The 24,555-nt window shown below is 42.1% G+C and overlaps 1 protein-coding gene across 1 annotated transcript in view; it reads right to left on the minus strand.

Annotated features, from left to right (window-relative positions):
* The window catches only part of LOC120930418 (dynein heavy chain 3, axonemal-like), a 530,045-nt gene that overhangs the window by 118,332 nt on the left and 387,158 nt on the right, over positions 1–24,555 (minus strand). Inside the window, exons 21-22 of the mRNA XM_040341605.1 lie at positions 24,137–24,262; positions 6,650–6,827 (exon numbers count right to left, since the gene is read on the minus strand). Coding sequence (XP_040197539.1) covers positions 6,650–6,827; positions 24,137–24,262 — 304 coding nt within the window. The remainder of the gene's footprint in view (positions 1–6,649; positions 6,828–24,136; positions 24,263–24,555) is intronic.

Here is a 24,555-nt window from a genome sequence, read left to right on the forward strand (position 1 = left end):
AAATTACTTAGAATCCCCAAACATTGTACATTTTTTTCTAACACCCTAGAGAATAAAATGGCAGTCATTGCAATACTTTTTGTCACACTGTATTTGGGCAGCAGTCTTACAAGCGCACTTTTTTTGGAAAAAATTCACTTTTTTAAATAAAAAAATAAGACAACAGTAAAGTTAGCCCAATTTTTTTTATATTGTGAAAGATAATGTTACGCCGAATAAATTTATACCCAACATGTCACGCTTCAAAATTGCGTCCGCTCGTAGAATGGTGTCAAACTTTTACTTTTACCCTTAAAAATCTCCATAGGCAACGTTTTAAAAATTCTACAGGTTGCATGTTTTGAGTTACAGAGGTCTAGAATAGAATTGTTGCTCTTGCTCTAACGATTGTGGCGATACCTCACATGTGTGGTTTGAAGACCATTTTCATATGCGGGCGCTGCTCATGTATGCGTTTGTTTCTGCACGCGAGCTCGTCGGGACAGGGTGCTTTATTAATCTTATTTATTTTACTTAATTTTTTTGATCTAGCACTGTTTTTTTTTTTTTTTAAGTGGGCCACTTTTATTTCTATTACAAGGAATTTAAACATCCCTTGTAATAGAAAAGAACATGACAGGTCCTCCTAAATATGAGATCTGGGGTCAAAAAGACTTCAGATCTCATATTTGGACTTAAATGCAGTTAAAAAAAAAAAATGTCACTTGAAAAATGTCCCTTTAAGACATATGGGCTTAAGTGGCGATTTGACATCGCTTCCGCCCTGCAGTGATATGGAGAAGGGTGGGGGCCATCTTCTCCTCACTCATCTTCATACACAGCCGCTGACAGGTCCCGATCGCCTCCACCACTGCCGACGGCTCCGGTAAATGGCGGAGGGCACGGGAGAGCAGCGGGGGGCCTCTCTCGCCGCCGAGAACAGTGATCTTGGGGCGAATCCGCTTAAGACCACCACTATCGTTTACCCGACCGGCTGCTGAAAAGTTGTGGCAGCAGCTGCTGCCGTTACCGAGATATCCATCTTTAAACTGCTGACGTATATGTACATGAGCCGGTCGGTAAGTGGTTAAAAAAAAGTGTTTCATAGTGTGGTTATGCTCGCTCACTCCACTGAATCTATGAAGGAAGCCATGAATGTCACCTAGATTAGACATCAAACGTGTCTCTTCATCTCCACTGTGGGGGCAGTGGGAATCAATTAAGCTCAAAGGAAGTGTTGCATACCCCAGTAGGGACTGCAGATGAACTTGGATGCCCCACTCCTGCACAGCCAGGCACACCAAATTTTCATAAGCACCCCGAGTCAGAGAACAGTCCGTGACTTTGTTTTGTTGTTTTTTTATATAAGGGTTAATAACTTGGATAGAGATGGGAGGTTCAGCAAAACTTCAGGGACATCTTTCTATATACCGTCTCTTTCACTTTCCTCCTGCACATTCACTTGACTGCTCCAGCTGAGTCACTCTGATTTATCTGACAGGCTCCCAGTCAGATTAGCAATAGCACATTACAGGGAGGAACTCATAGTCCCTTTTAGTGTAGCTCAGTTGTAGAAAAACAGCTTATAACATCTCCTCTGTGGACACTGATCCCAGCACCACCTATTCAGGCACTGCCAACTCACATGGCTGAAGATGCCCATTTCACTAGCCACCCTGGCTGTCTCTCTACACCAGTCTACTCAACAGACTCTTCACTAGCCAACCCAGCTGACTCTTCTCCAGCCCATCCGACAGATCTCTAGGGAAAAGCTGAAGACTTAAGCACACGGCTGTCTTCAAGGGAGTCTGGCTACATGTAGCAGTCTCACCCTTTGTTAGTCCCCACAGTGTTGACTACTCACTCTGTCTTCTCTCTTGCCCCATACCTCCAGGAAAGACTTCCCCCATGTGTTTTGGCAGGATTCTTCCAGAATGTATGGCTCCCAAAATGTGAGTTGATACTAAAGTGGTTGTAATGCCCAAACATTTTTTAATTTAACTGCTTGCCGACTATATCACTAATATGTAAGGTGGCTCTGCTGCGCTGGATCATGTACTAGGTATGTGATCAGGCAATTCTCAGTAGAGGGAGCGCTCTTGCCGCTGGCCACCAGGCTGTGCTGTGATTATACACAGCAGATGCCGATTAGCAGTGGATGACCGCTGGCACCCACCGATCATTGAGAAGACACACAGGACATAGCCGTGCCGATGTAAACAAGGCAGAGCTCTGTCCAGTCAGCGTGGAAGTAATAGACTTTCTTTCCCTGCAAAGCAGGTAATAAAATGCATTACTTCCCTTAGCAAAAGCACTACAAACAGTACACCAAAAACCCTTGTTAGACACACATTTAACCCTTTCACTGTCCTAGAGGTTTAACCTCTCCTCAGCCAGTGTCCTTAGTACAGTGCATATTTTTAGCCCTGATCACTGTATTAGTGTCACTGGTTACCAATAAGTGTCAAACATGTCAGTCCCACTATAAGTCGCTAATTGCTGCCATTACTAGTAAATATAACTTTTGCGTAACCAGTCAATGTATGGTTATTGGGTTTTTGTTTGCCAAAATAGGTAGCAGAATACATATTGGCCTAAATTCATGAAGAAATTGGATTTTTACATTTTTTTTAATTGGATATGTTTTATAGTAGAAAGTAAAAAAATATATATATATATTTTCAAAGTTGACCATCTGTTTTTGTTTATAGCGCAAAAAAAACAAAAAACACTGTGGTGACCACCAAAAAAAAGCTCTATTTGTGAGAAAAAAGGACATACATATAATTTATGTGCAGTGTTGCATGACTGTGCAATTGTCAGTTAAAGTATCGCAGTGCTGTATCTCAAAAAATGGCCTGGTCCTGAAGGGGGTAAATCTTCCGAAGGTCAAGTGGTTAATGCATTCCCTGCTTTAAGGTAATAAATATTTCAATATGTGTTTCTCCCCTTACCCTCCTTAATACTTACCTGAGCCCGCGTAAGTATAATATATTTGTTATTTTAAAAGAAAAAAACATTAATTTATTTATTACAGGTACTTATATAGCGCTGTCAGTTTACACATCGCTTTACACACACACACACACACACATATTTATATATATATATATATATATATATATATATATATATATATATATATATATATATATATATATATATATATATATATATATATATATTGGTATCTTATTTACCAATGACAACCAGCACCATTTTATATTGCTATGTCTTTATTCATCAAATAATTTAATCATCTGGACAATATTATGTGAGTTGCAAGCATACATTCCAGTCAATATGCCGAGTCTTCCAATCAGTAAAAATACATACCTGACCTATATTTTAACAGCTACTTAACAAGTCATTCTCTCTAAACAAGTATGTGGGTTGTGTTGTTCTGAGTTCATTGCACCATTTAATAAAGCCAGCAGTTGCACCTCCGATCTTTTTAACACAGATAAAAACAGATTTTTTTGTAGCGTGAGAAAAGATTAGAACTTTTGACTGTATTTTTATTTCTTAAAAAATTTACCACCTGCCAGTTTTCAAGTGATAAAAAGATACAATCCCACTGGTGAACCATTGTCTAAAATCACTTCAAATATTCAAATGGGACTGTAGATACAAATTAAAATGTACTCTCTCCAGACTGGGAAATCTTTAATGAACACTATAAAATACAAAGAGTGTCTTATGCACAATCTTCAATAAAAACTTTATTAATATGTACTTTTTAAAACAAGCTTTCAAGCATATCAAACATGGCATCTATTCAAGTGGAGGTGCCCTCAATATACTGAATATGAGACTGACGAGGGATCTTTTTAATACACAGGGATTTTTCCGTTAAGAGGTATGCTTACACACTAATGTTTTTTGGATTGTGAGGTTTCCTGTTTTAAGAGCATTGCTGTATAGTTGACAAACGGAAATAGCATACCGTAAGGTGTTGCCTATTCAGACCAAGATTAAGGTCTCAAACTAATTAACAACAGTTTTGTAAACTGTATCAGTACATTAAAAATGTAAGTGTCCTAATGACAGCTAGAGGCAACCGTGTCTTCTAGGAGTGGTAATGAACCTCAGTGCCCATCCTGCTCTATGTATAAACAATCAAATTGATTTCACAAGGTTACCAATATGTATACCCTTGAGACTAATCATCTTGGAAAATCTCAGACAGGTTTTTATTATTTTTTTGTTTGCCTGCTCTATCTAGTCACCCCTTGAACAACCATTTAAAGATAAATACTGTGGTGTGAGATGTGAGCAAGTTTTTTGTTTGTTTTGAAGCCCAAAAACCAGATCTACAGAATCAGCTTGCAATGATGCAGAGCATTAACAACTTGGTAAGGAGTGCTGGCTCAGCCCAGTATAGAGAAGTGAAGAAATGTCATCAGCACACCAAGGATTCCCCCGAAAAGGTCCAAAGCTTTATTTTCGTGGTCACATGATAAACATATGGTCTCAGGCCCCGTACACACGTCCGAGGAACTCGACGGGCAAAACTCATCGTTTTGCTCGTCAAGTTCTGTGTGAAGCCGCCGAGGATCTCGGCGAGCCAACTTTCCTCATTGAACAACGAGGAAATAGAGAACATGTTCTCTATTTGGCTCGACGAGGAACTCGTCGGCTTCCTCGGCCGAAAGTGTACACACGGCCAGGTTTCTCGGCAGAATTCAGCTTCGATCGAGTTTCTGGCTGAATTCTGCCGAGAAACTCGGTCGTGTGTATGGGGCCTCAGAGCCACCCAGGGCCCCTTCGTCAGGCAAGTGATATTGATGGTACCTCTGCTTGGATGTTTGTCACATTTAATATGGGGGTAATCGTTTTTTTTTTTTTTTTAACAGAGATTGGGGGTATTACTTTAGTTGTACAGTATTAGTTCATTCTGCATTTGAAGTTGGGCATGTGTTAATCTAAAATTCAAAAAAGATGGGGTCATTAAAAATTACAATAATTGAAAACACAGGGGTGAGTCAACAACAAAGTGTCTCCAACAGCAGCAATTCTGTGTTTTAGAATGACCTCACTCAAACAAAAATTCTGTTGTGTGATCTGAGGCTGGACATTCAAGATACACCACAATATACATACATTGAAACAGTTTTGCACAAAAAATAGACTACAATAAGTAGTCATGCCTCAAGGTCTGATAAGAGGTTAGAGAAAGTGTATGCTTGAAATCATCACCAGTAAAGAAGGTTCCACAACTATCTAATAAATTGGTTTGCATTTTCTATAACCGGTAATTACCTAGACTGTTCAGAAAAGGTATGGCAATATAAAATGTGTTTGCTGCTTGAAAAAAATCAGACTATCTTTATTTAATAGTATGACTTATCAAATTACAATTTGATCACACTGAAAGCAATTAGATCAGAACTTCAAATTGTTTCCAAAATGTACAAACTTTCTACAAGGTATATATCAAAATGTGGACATCTTCCCTACATATTGTTTAAATATTTCAGATATCTTACCAGGATATTAATGTGTTGTTTAGTGTGTAGTTTGTGACTAATGTGACTAATGACTAATCGTCTCTTATGTTTTTTCACAAATGCACAGAGATAAGCAAGTTATTGTCTTAAAGCAAGCCTATACAGGCAAAGTAACAGGTTCACTTTAATACTCCCATTCCCAATAAAGTGCTTGAGACCACTAACTGGCAACAATTTTTATTATGAGGCTTCAGCATCAGACTGGGGGTCCAGTATACAGTATCTGACAAGGTGACCACACAGCCATCTAATAGGTATACACTGTACAGCAGCTAAATTGTTTAAAGATGATGGCAGGAATCCTTGTGCATAAAATATTTATATTGTGATGTTTTACTACACATTTTGATACCATTGAATGATAAATTAACATGGTGTGCAATATAAATGTTCACATCTCAGAATCTCAGTCATGTAAAGGTTATGTTGAATGGGTTAAACATGTTTATCCTAGAATGTTATTGTAGCAATAAGCTTGGTGAAATGTTTACATTTCACATTTAGAGCCGGTTCACACTAGGGCGACACGACTTCCAGCGCGACTTTCAGAGGCGACTCCGACACGTCTTGAACATGAACCACAGGGCGATCTGGGGCGATTTACAACACGACTTGAAGTTGTCTCCAGGACAGGAGACTTTCCAGTGGCCAATAAAACAACAATCAGCTCTGGGAGAGGGAGGGGGAGGGAGGGGGGCAGGAGAGATTTGCCTGAGAAATGTATGTTATCTTCCTGGAAAGTAGCTTCAGATAAGACAGTGATCCGACTTCTGAGGCGACTTCCATTGAAATCAATGGGTACAAATCGCCTACAAGTCGGATTGAAGTAGTACAGGAACCTTTTCTGAAGTCGGATCGCCTTGAGTCGTGTGTATTAACACCGCTCCTATTCACTTCCATTGTTTTTCTCTACAGCGCGACTTGGGACGACTTGAGGCGACATGAAGTCGGATCGCAAGTCGCCCCAGTGTGAACCAGCTCTTAAGATGTGCTTTGCACAATGTCCTTTGATATATGAAATAGTGTGGGTGCCAATTTGCTTTCTAAAGAACAATCATCACCTAATAAGCACTAAATGATATGTTCCAGATTTCTATATTTTTCCCTTATCTAAGGTATAGCTAACAATTTTATAGTATAAAATAGAAGTTAACCATCACCTTTTTCTTCTGCAAATTTCATTAATAATGCTAAAGGATCAGCACCAGAAGACAGAACAAATATTAATGGTGTATTAGACGTGGAGCCCATGTAACTATGCTGCAGGTCAAAGGTTGGAGGATCTATATATGTGGGACCCATCTTATCAGTGACAAATTGCTGGACTGCAGGAATAATCTATAAAGAATAGAAAAACATATATTATATTTATATTTTTCTTAAGTTTAACAAACAAATGCATAATTTTTCTTTTCATGAAGGAAACAATATTTTAACAGCATCATCTAACATGCTTCATAAATGTGTAAAATTGATGAAATTTAAAAGCACATAACCCATGTTCTGCTTCACAGTGAAGAGTTGTGCCCCTCTCATATGGTGCAGACTAGAAATCAGTTGATCTGTTGAAAATACAGTCATCAATTCCTGGTCTCTTGGATGTAATTTTTATTATGCAATGTGAAGCTACCGTACTTAAATATTACAGCTCCAGAATACACTCTTGTGGTGAGTGCAAGCTCTTTTCAGGCCAGACAGTGGTACAAGCAACAGCAATGCATAATGAAATAAGAATTCAACTTATTTGTGATAAGTCTGATAATGCAAAGACCTCCCAAAAAAAAAAAAAAATACCCAAAAAACGGTCTCTGCAAAAGGGATATAGTACATACTTAAACAATCCTGCTGCCCACACCAACAGATGTTGCTCTGATGCAGAGAAATCTCTGCTGAAGTCTTTTCAGAAACTTACACTTCTAGCAGTGTCAATCTCCTGTTCCCCTGATGTGCTCAGTGGCTTCTCCTGTTGACCTCTACATCATTTCGGGATACACATTTTGCAGGAGGAAATACTGAGTAATTTTCATGTTTAATGTGAAAAACTCACCTGGCCTAAAAATGCCTTAGGCAAAAACATTACTAAATTATGGCACCATTGTGTGGCTACTTATAGTAGATACAGGAAATGGAGAGAGACAGGAAGGAACCTTCAGAACTGGTTGAAGACTCTGCATCAACTCTAATGCCTTGTACACACGGTCAGACTTTTGACCATGCAAAAGTCCGCCGTGAGTCCATCGGAAGTCTGACGCAAAGATAGAGAACAGGTTCTCTATCTAATGTCATTCAGACTTCCGACAAAAAAGGTCAGATGGAGGCTACACACGGCCGGACTTTCCGAGAAATAAAGCCTGTCTGACTTTTTTTTCTCGGAAAGTCCGGTCGTGTGTACGAGGCATAAGTAATAACTGTGTACAGGCATACCCCACTTTTAAGTACACAATGGGGTTTATTTACTAAAGTTGGAAAGTGCAAAATCAGGCTCACTTCTGCATAGAAACCAATGAGCTTTTAGGTTTTATTACCAAAGCTTAACTGAACAAGCTGGGGTTAGAAGCTCATTGGTTTCTATGCAAAAGTGAGCCTGATTTTGCACTTGTAGCTTTAGTAAATAAACACCATTGTGTATTTAAAAGTGGGTTATGCCTGTATATGAGTTATTAACTTGTGTATAGATACAGTATATATATACAGTAATACTTTAAATGCTTCACCTAGGAAAAATAGAGTTTAGGGTTAATTTGATTGTGTATGGCTAGATTCAATATTTTCTTTCTTTGTACGTATTACCCTATTTTTAACTCTAAGTTCTCCCTTTTACATCTTTAATTAAGTAGACTTTTACCTCTTATTTGTGTTAAACCTAAACTTTCTTGATAGGTATCATAGTACCTTCAAATTAATACTAGACTGTTCAAAACAACCATGTGGTGCTTGAGGGATCTGTGTTGATCTTTTGATTAATCCCTTTTGAATTCAGAATTTTAGGACTAGGCTGTACACAGGACCTTGGCTTCTGTTCAAATTGAGAATAAGTCCTTTCCCTCCCCCATTTCCTGGATGGTTTGGGTGGGGTTTAAGGAGAAGAGTTTGAGCTTAGTCTGGAATGTATTTAAAAAAGACCAAAAGTCTCTTAGAATATATCAAATCTTAAGAGAAGTGAAAAACAAACTGTCACAGTTGTTTAGGGAAAAAAGTATGATCCCTTTAACCCCAAACATGAGTTAGATTTACAAAAAATGCTAGAAAAAATTATAGAAAGAGACACAACTTACTGCCTCAGTCAATGTAGTAAGTGAGATGATGTGTACACAACCTAAAAAATTGTTTATTAAATACAAGTCAAAAGGGTGGGCCTGTGTCACTGCAATTATAGTGGACAACATAAGCTTCCTTGCATTTGCTAGACATGTCAGTGGTTGTCAACACTTAGCTGACATTAAACATAGTATAATTGGTAGTATAATTTGAGGCTATCGGTAACATTGATAGCAGTAACCAAGTATTTCTGGATAATTAGATGTGCTCATATATTCCAAAGATAAATGTCACCTCCGTGTATAAATAGTAAAACTAAGCTGTATAATGCATAATGTTGTTATGACCTCCATGCAGAAGAGGCAATAAAACTCCCATCATTCAGAAATGCTCTATGATTTGGTCAAAGCATCTCATTTGCCATACTGCCTCTGACATTTTTTAATCCTCTGAATTTATAACTTTACACATATATGCTAGGTAATAAACCACAGCATTCTAGTTACTGAAAGACAACAGTGGGTTTTTTATTGACCGCTTTCATTTTTGGGATGGCTGCACAGTCCCTTTATGTGGCCAACAAAATGTCTGCTTATGTCAGGGAAGGTTCCCCCTGCTGGTGTTACTGCTATGTTATCCTTGGGCTGCAGTACTGGCGTCCACCAGCGGGGCGTTCTTAGCAGTGTGGAGCACACAGCCCTTCCTGCGTTCAGGTGTGACCTGAATGCAATCAGCACGCCTCTATAAATACCCGGCGTGTGTAATCACTCCTCGCCCTGGTATCGTCATACCTCCTGGACCTGAGCTTGTATTTGACCCTGATTTCTGGACCTGATCCCTGGACCTGATCCTTGATCCCTGCCTGGACTTGTCCTCCCTGTGTCCTGATTCCTGTCCCCATCCTTACCCATCTACTGACCTCCCATGTGTATGACCTTGGCTTGGCTCGTTTATGAATACGGTATTTCCCTTTATTTGTACATACTGTTTTGTCGTTTTATTGTGCACCGGTGGTTCACACATTTGTAAATAAACACCTTTATTTCACTACTCACCTTGTTTGGTTCCTCTGTGCGGTCACACAGTCTGATCTACCAGCATTCCTGACAGTATACCAGGGCCATCCCTTGATCAGACGTGATTGCTTTGAGGAACCATACTGGTGTAGTGTGTGGCTCTAAAGATGGATTTCAATGAAATCATTTACTATTCTCTGCTGGCAGAGGAGGATGAGGAATATTGTCGCCAGGTTTTTGAGGGATGGACAAGTGACCAGCTGATGGAAGCCATCCGATCAGCCCATTCCATGGTGGATCAGGGTTATATGTCTTATGATGATGTTCAGGCATTAATTCGGTTGTGTGTAAAGCCAGCTCTGTCATTTATTCCTGATGGCAGTGACGATTTCTCTCCCCCCTTCAGTCATGACCAAGTTGAATCCCTGGTGTGGTTATTAGAGGATGATCCGGCGTCTTTTGATGAGCATTATTCCTCCTGTCCCCAGCAAAAGTTGTCTGAGTGCATTTGTTCTGTGCAGTCTCTGATTAGGCAAGGTGTGTGTGAACCTGCTTTTGTTCAGCCTGTGCTGCAGGCATGGTCAGATCTCCTGATTTCTGCCAAACCACCTGTTTCCAGCCCTGCCATTAACCACTCACCTTCCCAAGATCCATCTGTCCATCACCAATGGCAACCCCAGTCGAAGCTCAGTATACACTGCTTCCCACCAGATACCAATATCCAGTCTCTGCTCCCTGTACCTATCCTGCATACAACCCACCTGTCTCTTCTCAGCCGCCTACTAACCCACAAAAACTTCCTCCAGCTACTGTTCCCTCTACTCTGCCATATCCCAATCCTCCTTTCCAGTCCGCTGCACCCCTTACCTACAGAGCTTCTGTGGCTAAGCCCAAGAAAAAACGAAAGTTTTTCCCAACCAAGATGATCCTGCCAGTAACCCAACCTGTCTCCACACCAACCAACCTGCTCCAGTCTGCTTGCATGCCAGCTGAACCTGATTCTGCCAAACCTCTACCTGCTATGTGGCCAGTTTGCCAGCCTGATCCTGCATTCCAGCCTGAAGTTCCTGTGCCAGTTTGCCAACCTGAAGTTGCTGTGCCAGTTTGCCAGCCTGAAGTTGCTGTGCCAGTTTGCCAGCCTAAAGTTGCTGTGCCAGTTTGCCAGCCTGAAGTTGCTGTGCCAGTTTGCCAGCCTGAAGTTGCTGTGCCAGTTTGCCAGCCTGAAGTTGCTGTGCCAGTTTGCCAGCCTGAAGTTGCTGTTTCAGTGCCATCTGCCCTGCCTGTTTCAGTGCCATCTGCCCTGCCTGTTTCAGCGCCATCTGCCCTGCCTGTTTCAGTGCCATCCGCTGCCCAGTCTGAGGTGTCCCTGCCCGCTGCCCAGCTCGACGACCCGGAGTTTGCTGCCCAGCTCGACGACCCACAGTTTGCTGCCCAGCTCGACGACCCGGAGCCTGCTGCCCAGCTCGACGACCCGGAGCCTGCTGCCCAGCTCAAAAGCCCGGAGCCTGCTGCCCAGCTCGACGACCCGGAGTTTGCTGCCCAGCTCGACGACCCGGAGTTTGCTGCCCAGCTCGACGACCCGGAGTTTGCTGCCCAGCTCGACGACCCGGAGCCTGCTGCCCAGCTCGACGTCCCGGAGCCTGCTGCCCAGCTCGACGTCCCGGAGCCTGCTGCCCAGCTCGACGACCCGGAGCCTGCTGCCCAGCTCGACGACCCGGAGCCTGCTGCCCAGCTCGACGACCCGGAGCTTGCTGCCCAGCTCAACGACCCGGAGCTTGCTGCCCAGCTCGACGACCCGGAGCTTGCTGCCCAGCTCGACGACCCGGAGCCTGCTGCCCAGCTCGACGACCCGGAGTTTGCTGCCCAGCTCGACGACCCGGAGTCTGCTGCCCAGCTTGATTTGCCCCTATCTGCATCCCAGCTTGATGTACTTTTTGCCCAACTTAAGATTTCTGTACCCGCTGCCCAGCTTGAGCTGCACTTTGCCCTGTTAAAAGTCATGGACTTTCATCCGGCCCAACCTGATGTGACTTTATCTGCTGCCCAGCTTGACACCACAGACTTTCCCCAGCAACATCTAATTGGAGCGTCCGGAGGCCGCTCCTTTGGGGGGGGGGTACTGTCAGGGAAGGTTCCCCCTGCTGGTGTTACTGCTATGTTATCCTTGGGCTGCAGTACTGGCGTCCACCAGCGGGGCGTTCTTAGCAGTGTGGAGCACACAGCCCTTCCTGCGTTCAGGTGTGACCTGAATGCAATCAGCACGCCTCTATAAATACCCGGCGTGTGTAATCACTCCTCGCCCTGGTATCGTCATACCTCCTGGACCTGAGCTTGTATTTGACCCTGATTTCTGGACCTGATCCCTGGACCTGATCCTTGATCCCTGCCTGGACTTGTCCTCCCTGTGTCCTGATTCCTGTCCCCATCCTTACCCATCTACTGACCTCCCATGTGTATGACCTTGGCTTGGCTCGTTTATGAATACGGTATTCCCCTTTATTTGTACATACTGTTTTGTCGTTTTATTGTGCACTGGTGGTTCACACATTTGTAAATAAACACCTTTATTTCACTACTCACCTTGTTTGGTTCCTCTGTGCGGTCACACAGTCTGATCTACCAGCATTCCTGACAGCTTATTAATCCACCGCTTCAATTACAGAGGTCACAATTCAAATTCATGCCATGGAGAAAAATATACGGTAACTGCACTTTCCATGTGCCTTTTCATCATTGAGAATTTTTATCCTTTAGAACTAAAAATACACTCATTATGTACTACCAAATAAAACACAACTTCAACATTTCTATGCTCAATGGAGAAGGGATGGAACTTCTGTCAGTTTTTTTTATTTAATAGTTAAAACTTCTGTCAACTTTTTAAATTCTGTTTGTGAGCCTCTATGAGAGATTTCTTCCTGAAACAGAGATATCTTCCTGAAACAGCTTCGACAGTACGTGAGATAATATCCCTGCATCTATGTCATGGACAGCAAAAAAAATTCAGAGAAGTAATGGTTCTTCCCAAATATAAATTCAACTAAAAAAAATGTTGGCTAGATTTGAGTTTTAACTTACGGTAGAATGTTGTCAGCAGGACAGGAAGCAAGGCTAAATCTCGCCTAATAGCAGTAAAAACCTTACAGGGGCTGTTACCCATATCCACTTGTATAGGGTAGGTTGATAGGGTGGTTGTCATGTGATTTTTTCCTTCCTCGTTGAATACCAACCAAGGATCATGGGTCAAGGGTCATGAGAGGCTTACCCCGGGTGGGTTCTATGGGCTATGCCAGGCGTTGAATGGGGTCACTAACCCTTGCATGCGGGGTAACACTTCTCCTGAAGGAGTGCTCATGAATGCCTGGGACCAGACAGGAGCTGAAGTCATGTGAAGAGTCAAACATTAACAAAGCCTCCCAAATCAGAGATGAGCCACATGTATGCAGTACCCAAAATACAGAGTTTCTCCATAAGCTTCTTCTTTCCAATTTCTACATACTTGGATTGATGTATATATTGCATTCAGAGAGACAGGCTCTGCTCACTCCACCAATCAGCATACCTCCAAGTAACAGAATATGGTCCTGACGAGCACATAGCACGGACCTGTTTCCTCACTCCCAGTAACAGAATATAATCCTGCTGAGCACATAGCATGGACCTGTTACCCCATTCCCAGTAACAGACTGGGGTCCTGATGAGCACAAAAGTGTTCTGACTTAACTCTTCTTTTCCCATGCCTAGTGACCATGCCATAGATCACTGTAACGCCAGTCCTCTCCCAGTGACCAGCAGAGACGGACAGTTAGTGAGGGAGTAAAAGTACCAACCCCCTTGCTACCAGAGAACCTGTTACCTAACCAGCTACCATGCCGTTGACTGGTTGCTTATTTCTCCTCGTGATCACTCATGGCAACCACCCTTTTCTTCTTGTCTTGTTGATTGAACCTTTGATGTAGTGATGTTACTCATACCCCATTTTGTAGTTTTGGACCCAAGTTCTTTAAAAACATGGCAAGACCTCACATGCAACCCTATGATTAAATTCAGACCAGGCTCAGAACAATTGAATCAACTTTTACTGTAAACTTGGCACAACATGTATAGCATGCAATAACATCCTTTTCCTAACTAAACCTAACTTTTGCTGCCCCAGGTTACCTGCACAGGTGAAGTCTCTTTGAAAAAAGTCCATGCTTGTCAATGCTTGAACAAGGAAATCCATGTTTCTGTGGTCTTCCAGTGAATTACCATTCCAGAGTAGACCAAAGGTATGATCATGTCTTCTAGCTGTGTGTTTTCCCCATTAATTTCTTCAGGAGCTCCCCGGAGCCCCCCTAGTATCCAGACCTCTTCCATTTTATAGAACATGGGAGGCAGGCTGGACCCAAGTGAAAGCCAGTGAACACACCAGGGAAGGCCAGCAAAACAATTAACCCTTTTCCCCTTTACTGAGCAGCCAGGTACTAACTACATATACAGTAGGCTACCTGCCTACACACTCTTTTCAGCGCTAAAAAAAAAAAAAAAAAAAAGTTTAGGCTAGACATACATTTTAAAGGGAATATATATATTTGTTCTTTGTATATTTGTTCAATGATTGGAGTCAATGCTTGGACTGTACACACAGCAGGACACCAGCAGAAACCATTTTCACACTTTTCAAGAAATATGGTTTTCATTAGTTCATTCATTTCAAAATCAAGTGTTAAAAGCAAATCTAATCTGTTGATACATATTTTCCAAGACTTTTCCTGAGCATTTCCTTTTGAAATTCTACCCATCTGTGGCTAGCTTTAGTTCAGTAATAGGCAGTGGCCATACCCCTCCATCCAATTGGATAGTCTAAATAGGTGAGAACTCGGTTTTGATCTCTATCGTATAGCAGTGAAGATCTGAAACCAAATTTTTCCATACCTAGGGGGTCCCTTCAATGTGGGGGGAGTTCCACATTTTCTATCCAACTCTGCAAATGGCACATAGTGAATTTCTGTATGTTTACCCCATTTGTTTTAAAACTGTTTGCTTGCATGTATGCCTCACTCTGTCACTATTGTTTTTGTCATTTTATAGCTTTGCACTGAACACATAGGGAGATTAAAAATAAAAATAAAAAACACTGTTTTTTATTTTGCTCTAAATAATGCACAAATCTGGAGAGACTGTAAATTGGTGTCAGATTGCCTAGTATGACTTCATCCTCGGGTTCTATGCAATTGCATTGGTTGACAGACAGAGAACAAGATGGCCAATCTGACTGCATAAAGGTTATCATGTGAACATTAGTAAAGACAAGGGGGATCTGCGTGTCTAATGTGTGTGTGTGGGGGCAATGGGAAAGATTGCTGTGTGAGGAACTTTCCTCACAGGATAGCCTGGAAATCTCAGAAGCCCACATTAATCACTTGACAGTGCACCAGAGTATATGTGGGACATGCATTTGCGCGCATGTATCCAGTCAGCTCGATTTTGAGTAGTTGCAATCTAGTGGCAGCTGGTGGTAAGAGATTGCAAGTACTGTATTTATTGGCGTATAACGCTCACTTTTTTCCCCCTGAAAATAGAGGGTAAACTGTGCCTGCGTGTTATACGCAAGGGCTGTGGAAAGTTTTTTTCCTGAAACTTCCCTCTTAAAGTTAGGGTGCGTGTTATACGCCTGTGCGTGTTATACGCCGATAAATACGGTATGTGTTCATACTAACTCTATAAGTGGTATTGTTTGGCTTAGCTAACACATCTCTGCTAGTGAGAGCATTGTGTCTGGTCTGCAAAGTCTGTATGCTAGTCTGCTTGAGTGCAGAGTGTTTAGATTAAAAGTGTCAGAAGAATTGACTGTCTGATTTTCCATTGATAATGTGTTACATAAAACAGAAGACATCGTCCAGCAATTTCAAGAATATTACAAGTCTTTGTATAACATCTCCTTGGCTTCCCCATCTGCACCACTGTCGACCTCACGTAGTTGCCTTATGTTGCACTCTCAGAACATGGGATTCCTCCCATAAAACCTGAGGATGCTGATTCTTTGGAACGCCCCTTTACAACAGATGAACTTGGCCAAGCGATCAAATAGATGAAACTTGGTAAAAGCCCGGGGTCCTGACAGTCTGACAATGCAATATTATAAGGGTTTTCTTGACATCCTGACCCCATATTTTCTGTAGGCTTTTAACTCAGTGTCAGAGGGCCACAGTCTTCCAAGCCAATTCTTGAGGCACACATTACAGCTATACCCAAATAAGAGAAAGACCCATCATCGGTGATGAACTACTGCTGTTAAACACCGGGTAAGTTTTGGAGATTCAGCTGCAGTGATTTCTAAGTCTGGACCCCTCAGACTTCAGTTCAGTGCAGTACTGCAAGTTTAACGCATGCAGTTTTGAGCCCCAGTATAGCCGTGTCAGGGGTCCAGACTTATAAATCACTGCAGCTGAATCTCCAAAATGTACCCGATCAGGAGGGACACTTCGGAGCATTCGAATTGGTCGGCGCCATCACATGGACCGTGCTGACCATTTAGAACCTGCGTAGCCCATCCTGTCAGCGGTGAAGAAGATGAATGAATTCCGAGGGGATTTCTAAGCCCCAGACCCCTGACACAGCTATACTGGGCTGAGAACGGGAGTTTGCCACACAACAGGTCAGCAGGACTAGGGGTGAGTTGGGAGTTCTGTGTAAGTTCACCTTACAGGTTTTTCACTTTAAGCATCAATAAATCACTTCTTATTTAACAATTACGTTTTTTACAAACTATTTTCATTGATACATGTCCTCCAGGAGAGTACCCGAACCCCCATGATCATTGTTTGCCCAATTACTTGTATATAAACCTTCAAAATGGGCACTTTTGATTTTTCACATTCTGCTCCCACAGACTTCAATGGGGTTCATTATTCGGATTAGAACTTTTGCAATGTTTGAAAGTTCTGGTGCGAACCAAACTAGGGGGTCATTTGGCCCATCCCTAGAAATAAGCGATTTAACTTACATTTTACTGTGTCATGCCCGAAACAAGAGGAAAACAGCATGGTATAAACAAGCCCACACATGCTGCCCCCTATGGACTAGTTTGAGATGATGTCACTCAACGCTCCCCTAACAGGTTTTAATGTGATATCATCATCTACGTGAGCTGTTTGAGGACTGTTATCACATAGGCGAGTGCCTTCCCCACTCCTTTTTCAGGTTTGGCTCTTTACTGGTGGTAGGTAGAGGTTTGCAACCCATTCTATTCCAGAGCACCCCACTCGCTATCCTACTCTTGTAGCTTTTTTCTCTTATTCCCTTCCTTAGATACTTCCTTTCTTTCTTTTTCCCCCCTCTTTACTACCCCATCAGGGGTACAAACTCTATGTGTATACAATCAGAAGCAACCATACAAAAAAGCGCTATTTGGGCCAAGTCTTGTGTGGACAAAATGAACAGGCAAAAATCAATAAGCAGAACTATTTATCGATTTAATGTTGCCAAAGGTTAATATGTTAAAAAAAAACAATTCATTTCTCCTTTGCATAGATGGTCAACAGTAAGCTTGCTCAGCACTATAGTGATACCTTATAGAGGCGGCCAATAGACCAGCTGGTTGGAAAGTTTGCTGCAGTGATGGAATCTTCAAACTGTATGTGTATACTTCTAAAACCAGGAAGAGAGGCACCTCTTGTTTTTTATACTTATAAAACCGCAGTCGGATTGACATTTTTGGTTGCGTCGTTCTGACCCTGAGTGGAGGCACCATAGGTTTGCAAACAAAATGTTCTTATTGGTGTTGTATATATGTTCTATATGGGATTGAGTCTTGCAGATATGCTAAGTGTTTCCACACAACTGATTCAACATTGACTGGGGCTTTTTATTGATGAAGCATCTAATATTGTTCCTCTAGAGGCCCATGATAGCATTTTGAGTTGCTGTTGCTTATTGATTACTGCTTTAATTACATGGCTTTTCCCCAGCAGGTTATGATTACAGCAAACAAGGACTCACGAAGACATACTTCCTCTAAGCCAACGCATCTATGAGTCAGTGTTGGACTTTAGTTATTTGTTATCCCTGTCTCCTTTGAAGCTGTGAATCCTATATTGATCAATACACTCTATGGATTGGTTGATGTCTGTTCAAACCTAATAAAATCTTTATGAAACTAAAAATGTCAGAAGAAAAGTTCATCACAAACCTGTCGTTTATGAGTAGTGAGGGCAATTGAGGAATTTGTGTGCTTTTGTGTTATGTTGTTTTTTGGCTGTTACTTGTGTCAAAAATGTGGAACTTTGGAGTCCTCACAATAACTGGCCAGTCTACCGTTTGATATCCGAGGAAGAGTGACAGACAGCTGTACCTTGTTCATCATCTGGCCTCCCTCATCTCCGTGCTCCCTCAGTAACCCCCAGTTTGTGATCCCTGAAACCTTAATTCAAAAATTATTTGATCCTGGGGATTAATTTTATAATTTTATTGCAGGATCTATAGACAAGAGATTGTGACTTGATCTGTTTAGAGACAGCAAGATTAGGGAACTGTCATCAAATGCCCATGGGCAGCTTAAGGTTAATAGATCTTGAATATTTGTATGTACTTTCAGCCCTGCACTCTTTATCACTTTATTTCTGCAAAACAATCCCAGTTAAGCTTGCATAGAAACAGAGCAAATAGAAAGGTGAAATAGCTTGTAATCCTCCCTGAAGGAAAGGCATCACAGTGCTTCTTCATTTCTGCGGCTTAGCAAATGTCCTATGGAGTTAATTTATTGATATTAGTCACATATTGGACACAGCAAAGACACACAGTCTGAGGTCTCTTCAAATTAGTTGAAGTTCTGTTCCTATTTAATAGATCTGACCTAATTATTTACTCTTCAAAAGTACCCCCCCAGAAAGTTTGGCTGCATCGGAGAGAGGTACCACCGAGCTGCTATAAAATATTGGGAATCAACATCTGCTGTTTCTTCCCTGCTGTAATATTTTTTGGAAAGTACAATAAAAGCTATGAGGTTTCCTGAGTGTCAGTCTTCACCATTAAAAAGAACTGGCATGATTTGAGGAGGACCTGCTGCTTTCTCTTGTCGAAAATACATTTCACTTAAATTTGCCGTTGCTTGCACATGAAATTTTCATTATGTCCTTTGCTGCTCCTTAAAAGAAAAGATCAGCTGTTGGACTTTTCTATTTATTGTAGAAGCTGTGTCCACTGCCAAGGAAAATAGTTTTAAATAGAGGACCTATAACAGTGCAAGCAGCTTTTTATTTATTTCTCCCTGTAATATGCTTTAAGGTTTAATTTTCATACCTTTGGTATGAGACCTATTTTCTAAAAATTCTGAGTGTTTAAGCTACATATTATTCATAAAATATAATGGAATTCAATAAGATGAGTAGATAACTGATCTAGCTGGTGTAATCAATAGCAACAATTTTTGGATTTGGAACAGATACACTAAAGAAATCTGTTTATACTGTGCTCCTATTTACAGTGATTGTAAACATTCCTGTTTTTTTTAAATAACAAACATGTCATACTTACTACCACTGTGCAGCTCGTTTTGCACAGAGTGGCCCCCGATCATCCTCTTCTGGCATTCCTCGGCAGCTCTCATGCTCCTCCTCACGTTAGATAACCCCCTAGGAGAAGCACTCTCCCGGGGGGTTACTGTGTGGGTGCGCTCCCGCGCCCAGCATTCGCTGTCCATAGACACAAATGACAGGCTTGGCCCCGCCCCCCGGCGCCTGCGTCATTAGATTTGATTGATAGCAGCAGGAGCCAATGACTGCGCTGCTATCAATCTATCCAGCCGAGTGCCAGGACCCCGTGAAAAGAGGGAGAGCGCGTCTCCACCAAGGGAATAACGGGGCTCAGGTAAGTAAAATGGGAGGGGGGCCCGGGGGGCCAGTCATTGCCAGAAGTTTTTTCACCTAAATGCATAGGATTATTATGTCATTGTATTTGTTTTTAAAGCAAGCTATTTTTCAGTCCCTGTACAGCAAAACTTGAATAGGAGAGGAATACAAATCACAAGGAGCCAATCAGTTCATGTGCTGACAAGGAGCATGTTGACATGAAAAAAATAAGCTGGATGACAATGTAACATGTGTTCATCACTGTACTGCTTTTGCCTTCATTGTTCAGTCACAGGCTGGGGCAGGTTAAGAACAGTCTGGGGTTAGAGCAGGGGTCTTCAAACTATGGCCCATAGGCCACACTCTGCTTACTACAAAAATATTTTTGGCCCTTGACGATGTAAGGGGGACTCTAAATCTGATGTAAGGTGGGAGTTTAATGGGAGTTTAATGTGGACTCTGATGTAAGAGTGTACTCTAATAAAGACTCTGATGTAAGGAGGATTATGATAGGGACCTTGATGTAAGTATGGACTCTAATGGGGACCCTTAGGTAAGGGTCCCCATTACTCAGTGTACTCAGACATAAAGAGAACTCTGATATAAGGGGCACTCTTATTTAAGGGGAATTATGGGGCTCATGATGTAAGGGTTGACTCTCATGTAATCAGGGATTCTGATTGGGTCTGTGATTTAAGTGGGACTCTGAGGAGAAAGGAACAATCTGAATGTATTTTTGTTTGACCTCTATTAATGGCTCAAGTTTATTTGGAATTTGTTTACTTTCTTTTACTGTAGTTATTTCTCTGTTTTTCTGAATCATGTCATGCAGATTACAAAAAATGTTTTTTAAAAATCTCCAAGTAAAACTAATTCATTAACCCCTAGTTTAGAGGATGTGGGTTGCTTTAGACCAGGGGTGGCCAACCAGTGGCCCGGGGGCCACATGTGGCCCACAGAGCCCTCCTATGTGGCTTGCAACCTCCTGCTCTGGAATGGCGGATGGCAAGCCCAGATCGCAGGTTGCCGGCCCGCCATACCGCAGCATCAGTGTTGTGAATGAAGCTGGTGTTGGAGGAAGAAAGCAGCTGTGGGGCAGAGCCCCATAAGCCGATGCGTCCTCTACAGCAATCTTAGGCCCTTTTCACACGATCAGCCCGACCAAATGGGACCCTCAATTCACCGATATAGAGCGACAAACAGAAGGGAATTCATCCCCTTTAATCTTGAGGGCCTATAGAGTAGCCATGACCTGTCATCTGCCCACTCTGCTCATCGTGGCCCTCGACTGGTTACCAAGTTGCTTAAGTGGCCCTCGCTCTTCAAAAGGTTGGGCACCCCTGCTTTAGACTATTAGACTGAGGGCATCTTGTGGTGGAAAGAAGTATTGCTGTGGAGAGCTCCCGACTGAAATATTGCAACAAAAGCATACTTATCAATTTTCCTTGGTTATCTCGGATAATCCCACTTTTTAGCAAGCTGTCATGCCTCTGTCTTGAACTGGGTCCCAGATTCCTTTTCACAGACTCAGCATCTTCTATGCAGCACAACAGAATACTCTGCTCTCCACACTCTCGTTTGCCGCCCCATGACATAGATAGGGCATAGAGACGTGTTGAGAGTTACTATAGCAATGCGGTGTGCTAGGGGATGCAATGAGGGGGCACCTCACTGCAGTGTGGGAGTCCAACAAGTGGTATGTAAGTGGCCTGATATGGTGGTTTGTTATCAGTAGTGAATTGGGCCAATGCTACACAACTAGATTCACACCATGCCAACATATCTCAGAGGCAGACATATTTGTCTCGGGATAGTGATCCACAGAGACCAGCCAGGGACCTTTGATCAAGTTACACCTTCATTTTTCTGTGGACTTGAAAGTCTTCCTTTGTGTTTGGTTTGTGAAATTCACTTTATGCTGCACCTGAACTGAAAAAGGATGTAATCACTATTGTAGCCAGCATATTCACATGCTCATTTGAGTATTTTCAAACATTGCTACCACTGCCAATCCTGCAGTTGGCCACAGCACACTTTTGACTACTGCTCATTAAAAGTTCCTTAACATCATCCTACATTGAGGATTGTTTGGCAGCCTATTGTGGTGTTTTAAGCATTGTTCTTCTTGAAACCTTTATTTCAGATGGGGATACGAGCACAGGTTGGTTGCATCACATAATTATTTTTGCCTCTTTCCCAAATGATGGGCGGATCCCAGCAGACATTGTGTCAAATCACAGCAGAAGTGGGTCACCAGCAGTACTAGGTACATGATCTTGCTGCAGGAAATTTACGTGGAGTGGCCACTGAGTGGTTAATAACCTAGCGTGTAAGAATAGCAGAAGGAGGGCCAAGGTATTTGTATGGGACTTGCTTATAAACACTGCAGCAAAGGGCAGCAGTTATTTAGGGTCTCCGAAAAAAAGGGTTACAGGCAATACTACTGGGCATCATGGCTTCCCTATTTAGATACATACATGCAAAGGATTTCTCATCTTTGCTATGTGTGATTCAGAATTCAGTGCAGTGTAATGCCACCTAACTAGTTTTATTACACCGTTATTTTGCCATCTACAAAAACCTTTAACTCACCAGCAGTCCCAGAAGGTGTTGCAGTACTCAGCAATAAGTTCAATATAAAATGTATGCCAAATGTGTTTGCAGTGAAATTTGTATGTTTTGCTATACTCCCTGTAAGAGCTGTTGGGTTGCAGCACTTTAAATAGACTGTAGTAGCTAAGTATAAGTCTTAAAATACCTAAATAATTTTACTAGTGAACCATAACTTCTTGGCTGGCTGTCTTTCTGTTCTTATTATGATAAATCTTCCTGTATCAATACCTTCTTGGCTGCGTTCCCATCCCTATTATGATAAATCTTCCTGTATATACAGTATTTTCAAGTTAAAGCAGAGCTCCAGCCCCCCTACAAATGCTGTAGCTGCTGACTGTTAATATTAGGACACTTACCTGTCCAGGGATCCAGCGATGTTGGCACGCTAGCTGATTTTTCAATCGGCTCTTGTGTGCTGCTGTCACCATTCCTTGTAAGGGAAACCGTCAGTAAAGCCTTGCGGCTTGACAGGCGGCTCCCTACTGCGCAAGCACGCAGCACTTTGTCAATGATGCAGCAGTGGGGAAAGGAGGAGGGGGACCGAACTTACGGGGACCTCGCCACGGCAAGGTCACCCAGAAGTGGGGACGGGTACCTGTTAAAAAGGTACCCCCCCCTCCCCCAAAAGGTGCCATATGTGACAGCGGAGGGGGGAGGAAGCTTCCCCTTTTGGGTGGAGCTCTGCTTTAAATTGTACAATAGATTTCACATATACCATTTGTAGAACCATGCCCATTTTTGTTATTTTTTTTTTTAATGGAATAATCTTTCATTTTCAGTGAGAGCATATATTTTTTTACCTTTTTTCATTATTGTCTCGTTTACATGGGTTACTGAGTGGAGATAAAAAGTGGTTTTACTGCTTAATGCCAACCAAGCCACAAGTTAACATAGCCAAATGCCATGTTAGTGCACATTACCATGTTTGGCAGATGGGATCTAATGTGACCAAATTTGACACATTCAAGTACCACATGTAATGGAGTTGGATGTAGCACAATATTGGGGCTTTCAGTGGTTAAAACAAACAGCCAGGAGGTGGCATATAACCTCTGAGCCACCTATCAACTGCCTCTAAAAAGTGAATAAAAAAACCCTAATTCAATAACAAATTTTCCACACAGTAAGTCACCAACTTTACAAATTACAGGTAAAATAACATTTAATCTTACAGTATGGAAATATTTTTGTTAAAATGAATGGCCTAGATCAGGGGTGCCCAACCAGTGGCCCGGGGGCCACATGCGGCCCACGGAGCCCTCTGATGTGGCCCGCGACCTCCTACTCTGGGATGGCTGGTTGGCAAGCCCAGATTGCAGGTTGACGACCTGCCATCTAAGAGCATCAGTGTTGTAAATAAAGCTGGCGGTAGTGGAAGCAAGCGGCTTTTCAGAAAGTCCACCACGCCTGCAAGATATAATAGACGTCTATGGCAAAGTGCAGCTAACCAGCGGGAAAAGCACAGGTACACTGCACCGCAATAGACCACAGACCATCAGTATAAAAGCAGCCTTAGGCCCCTTTCAAGCGATCGGTCTGATCCAATTGGACCCTCCATTCATCTCTATGAATCGGCAGATGTAAACAGAGGATCTGTCCCCCTTCCATCAGATTGGATCAGAGTGCCCATAGAGTAGATTGGGCTGTGTCTGCTTGGCATATGCAGACTGGACACAGACCTGTCATCTGCCCACTCCGTTTATTGTGGCCCGCGACTAGTTACTAAGTCGCTTTAAGTGGCCCTCAGTCTTTAAAAGGTTGGGCACCCCTGGCATAGAGACAGGGTCTCTTTAAATCAAAATGTATTCATATCATCCTGTTTTGTTTAAATGCAAAGCATTATCAATGTTTCCCTAGACATGTTTTTGAAAAACAAAATCATAGTTTATGCAGTACTATCAAGTAAATCAGAGAATACATATAAATTTACCTTGTCAGGTCTTATACACCGTAGTATCAGTAACTTCTGAAAATCAGTCAAAAGATCCTCCCATGGGTCTGGTAGTTCCATCTCATTAGGGTGAGAAGACTCATATATGCTCTTCCACTCGCTTATCTGTAAGAGTGAAAGAAATCACTATGTAATTACTGATTAGGAAATGCTACATAGTAAGAAACCCACTCAATAAACATTCCTGTTTAGATTCATTGTGAAGAGTAATTTGCATCATTGATGTTACAGCTACAATCTAAATTTCTACATTCCCCTGACACCTGTACAGGAAATGAATTTGTAGTGTCCAAGATCTAAGGGTAAACAAACTTCATATAAACACAAGAAAATGCATTTAAAGTTTTGTTTGTAAATTGCATACTAAATCAATGAGAAATGTATTTTGTGCCATCAAG

The sequence above is a fragment of the Rana temporaria genome, chromosome 3, assembly GCF_905171775.1.
Source record: "Rana temporaria chromosome 3, aRanTem1.1, whole genome shotgun sequence".
NCBI classification, from domain to species: domain Eukaryota; kingdom Metazoa; phylum Chordata; class Amphibia; order Anura; family Ranidae; genus Rana; species Rana temporaria.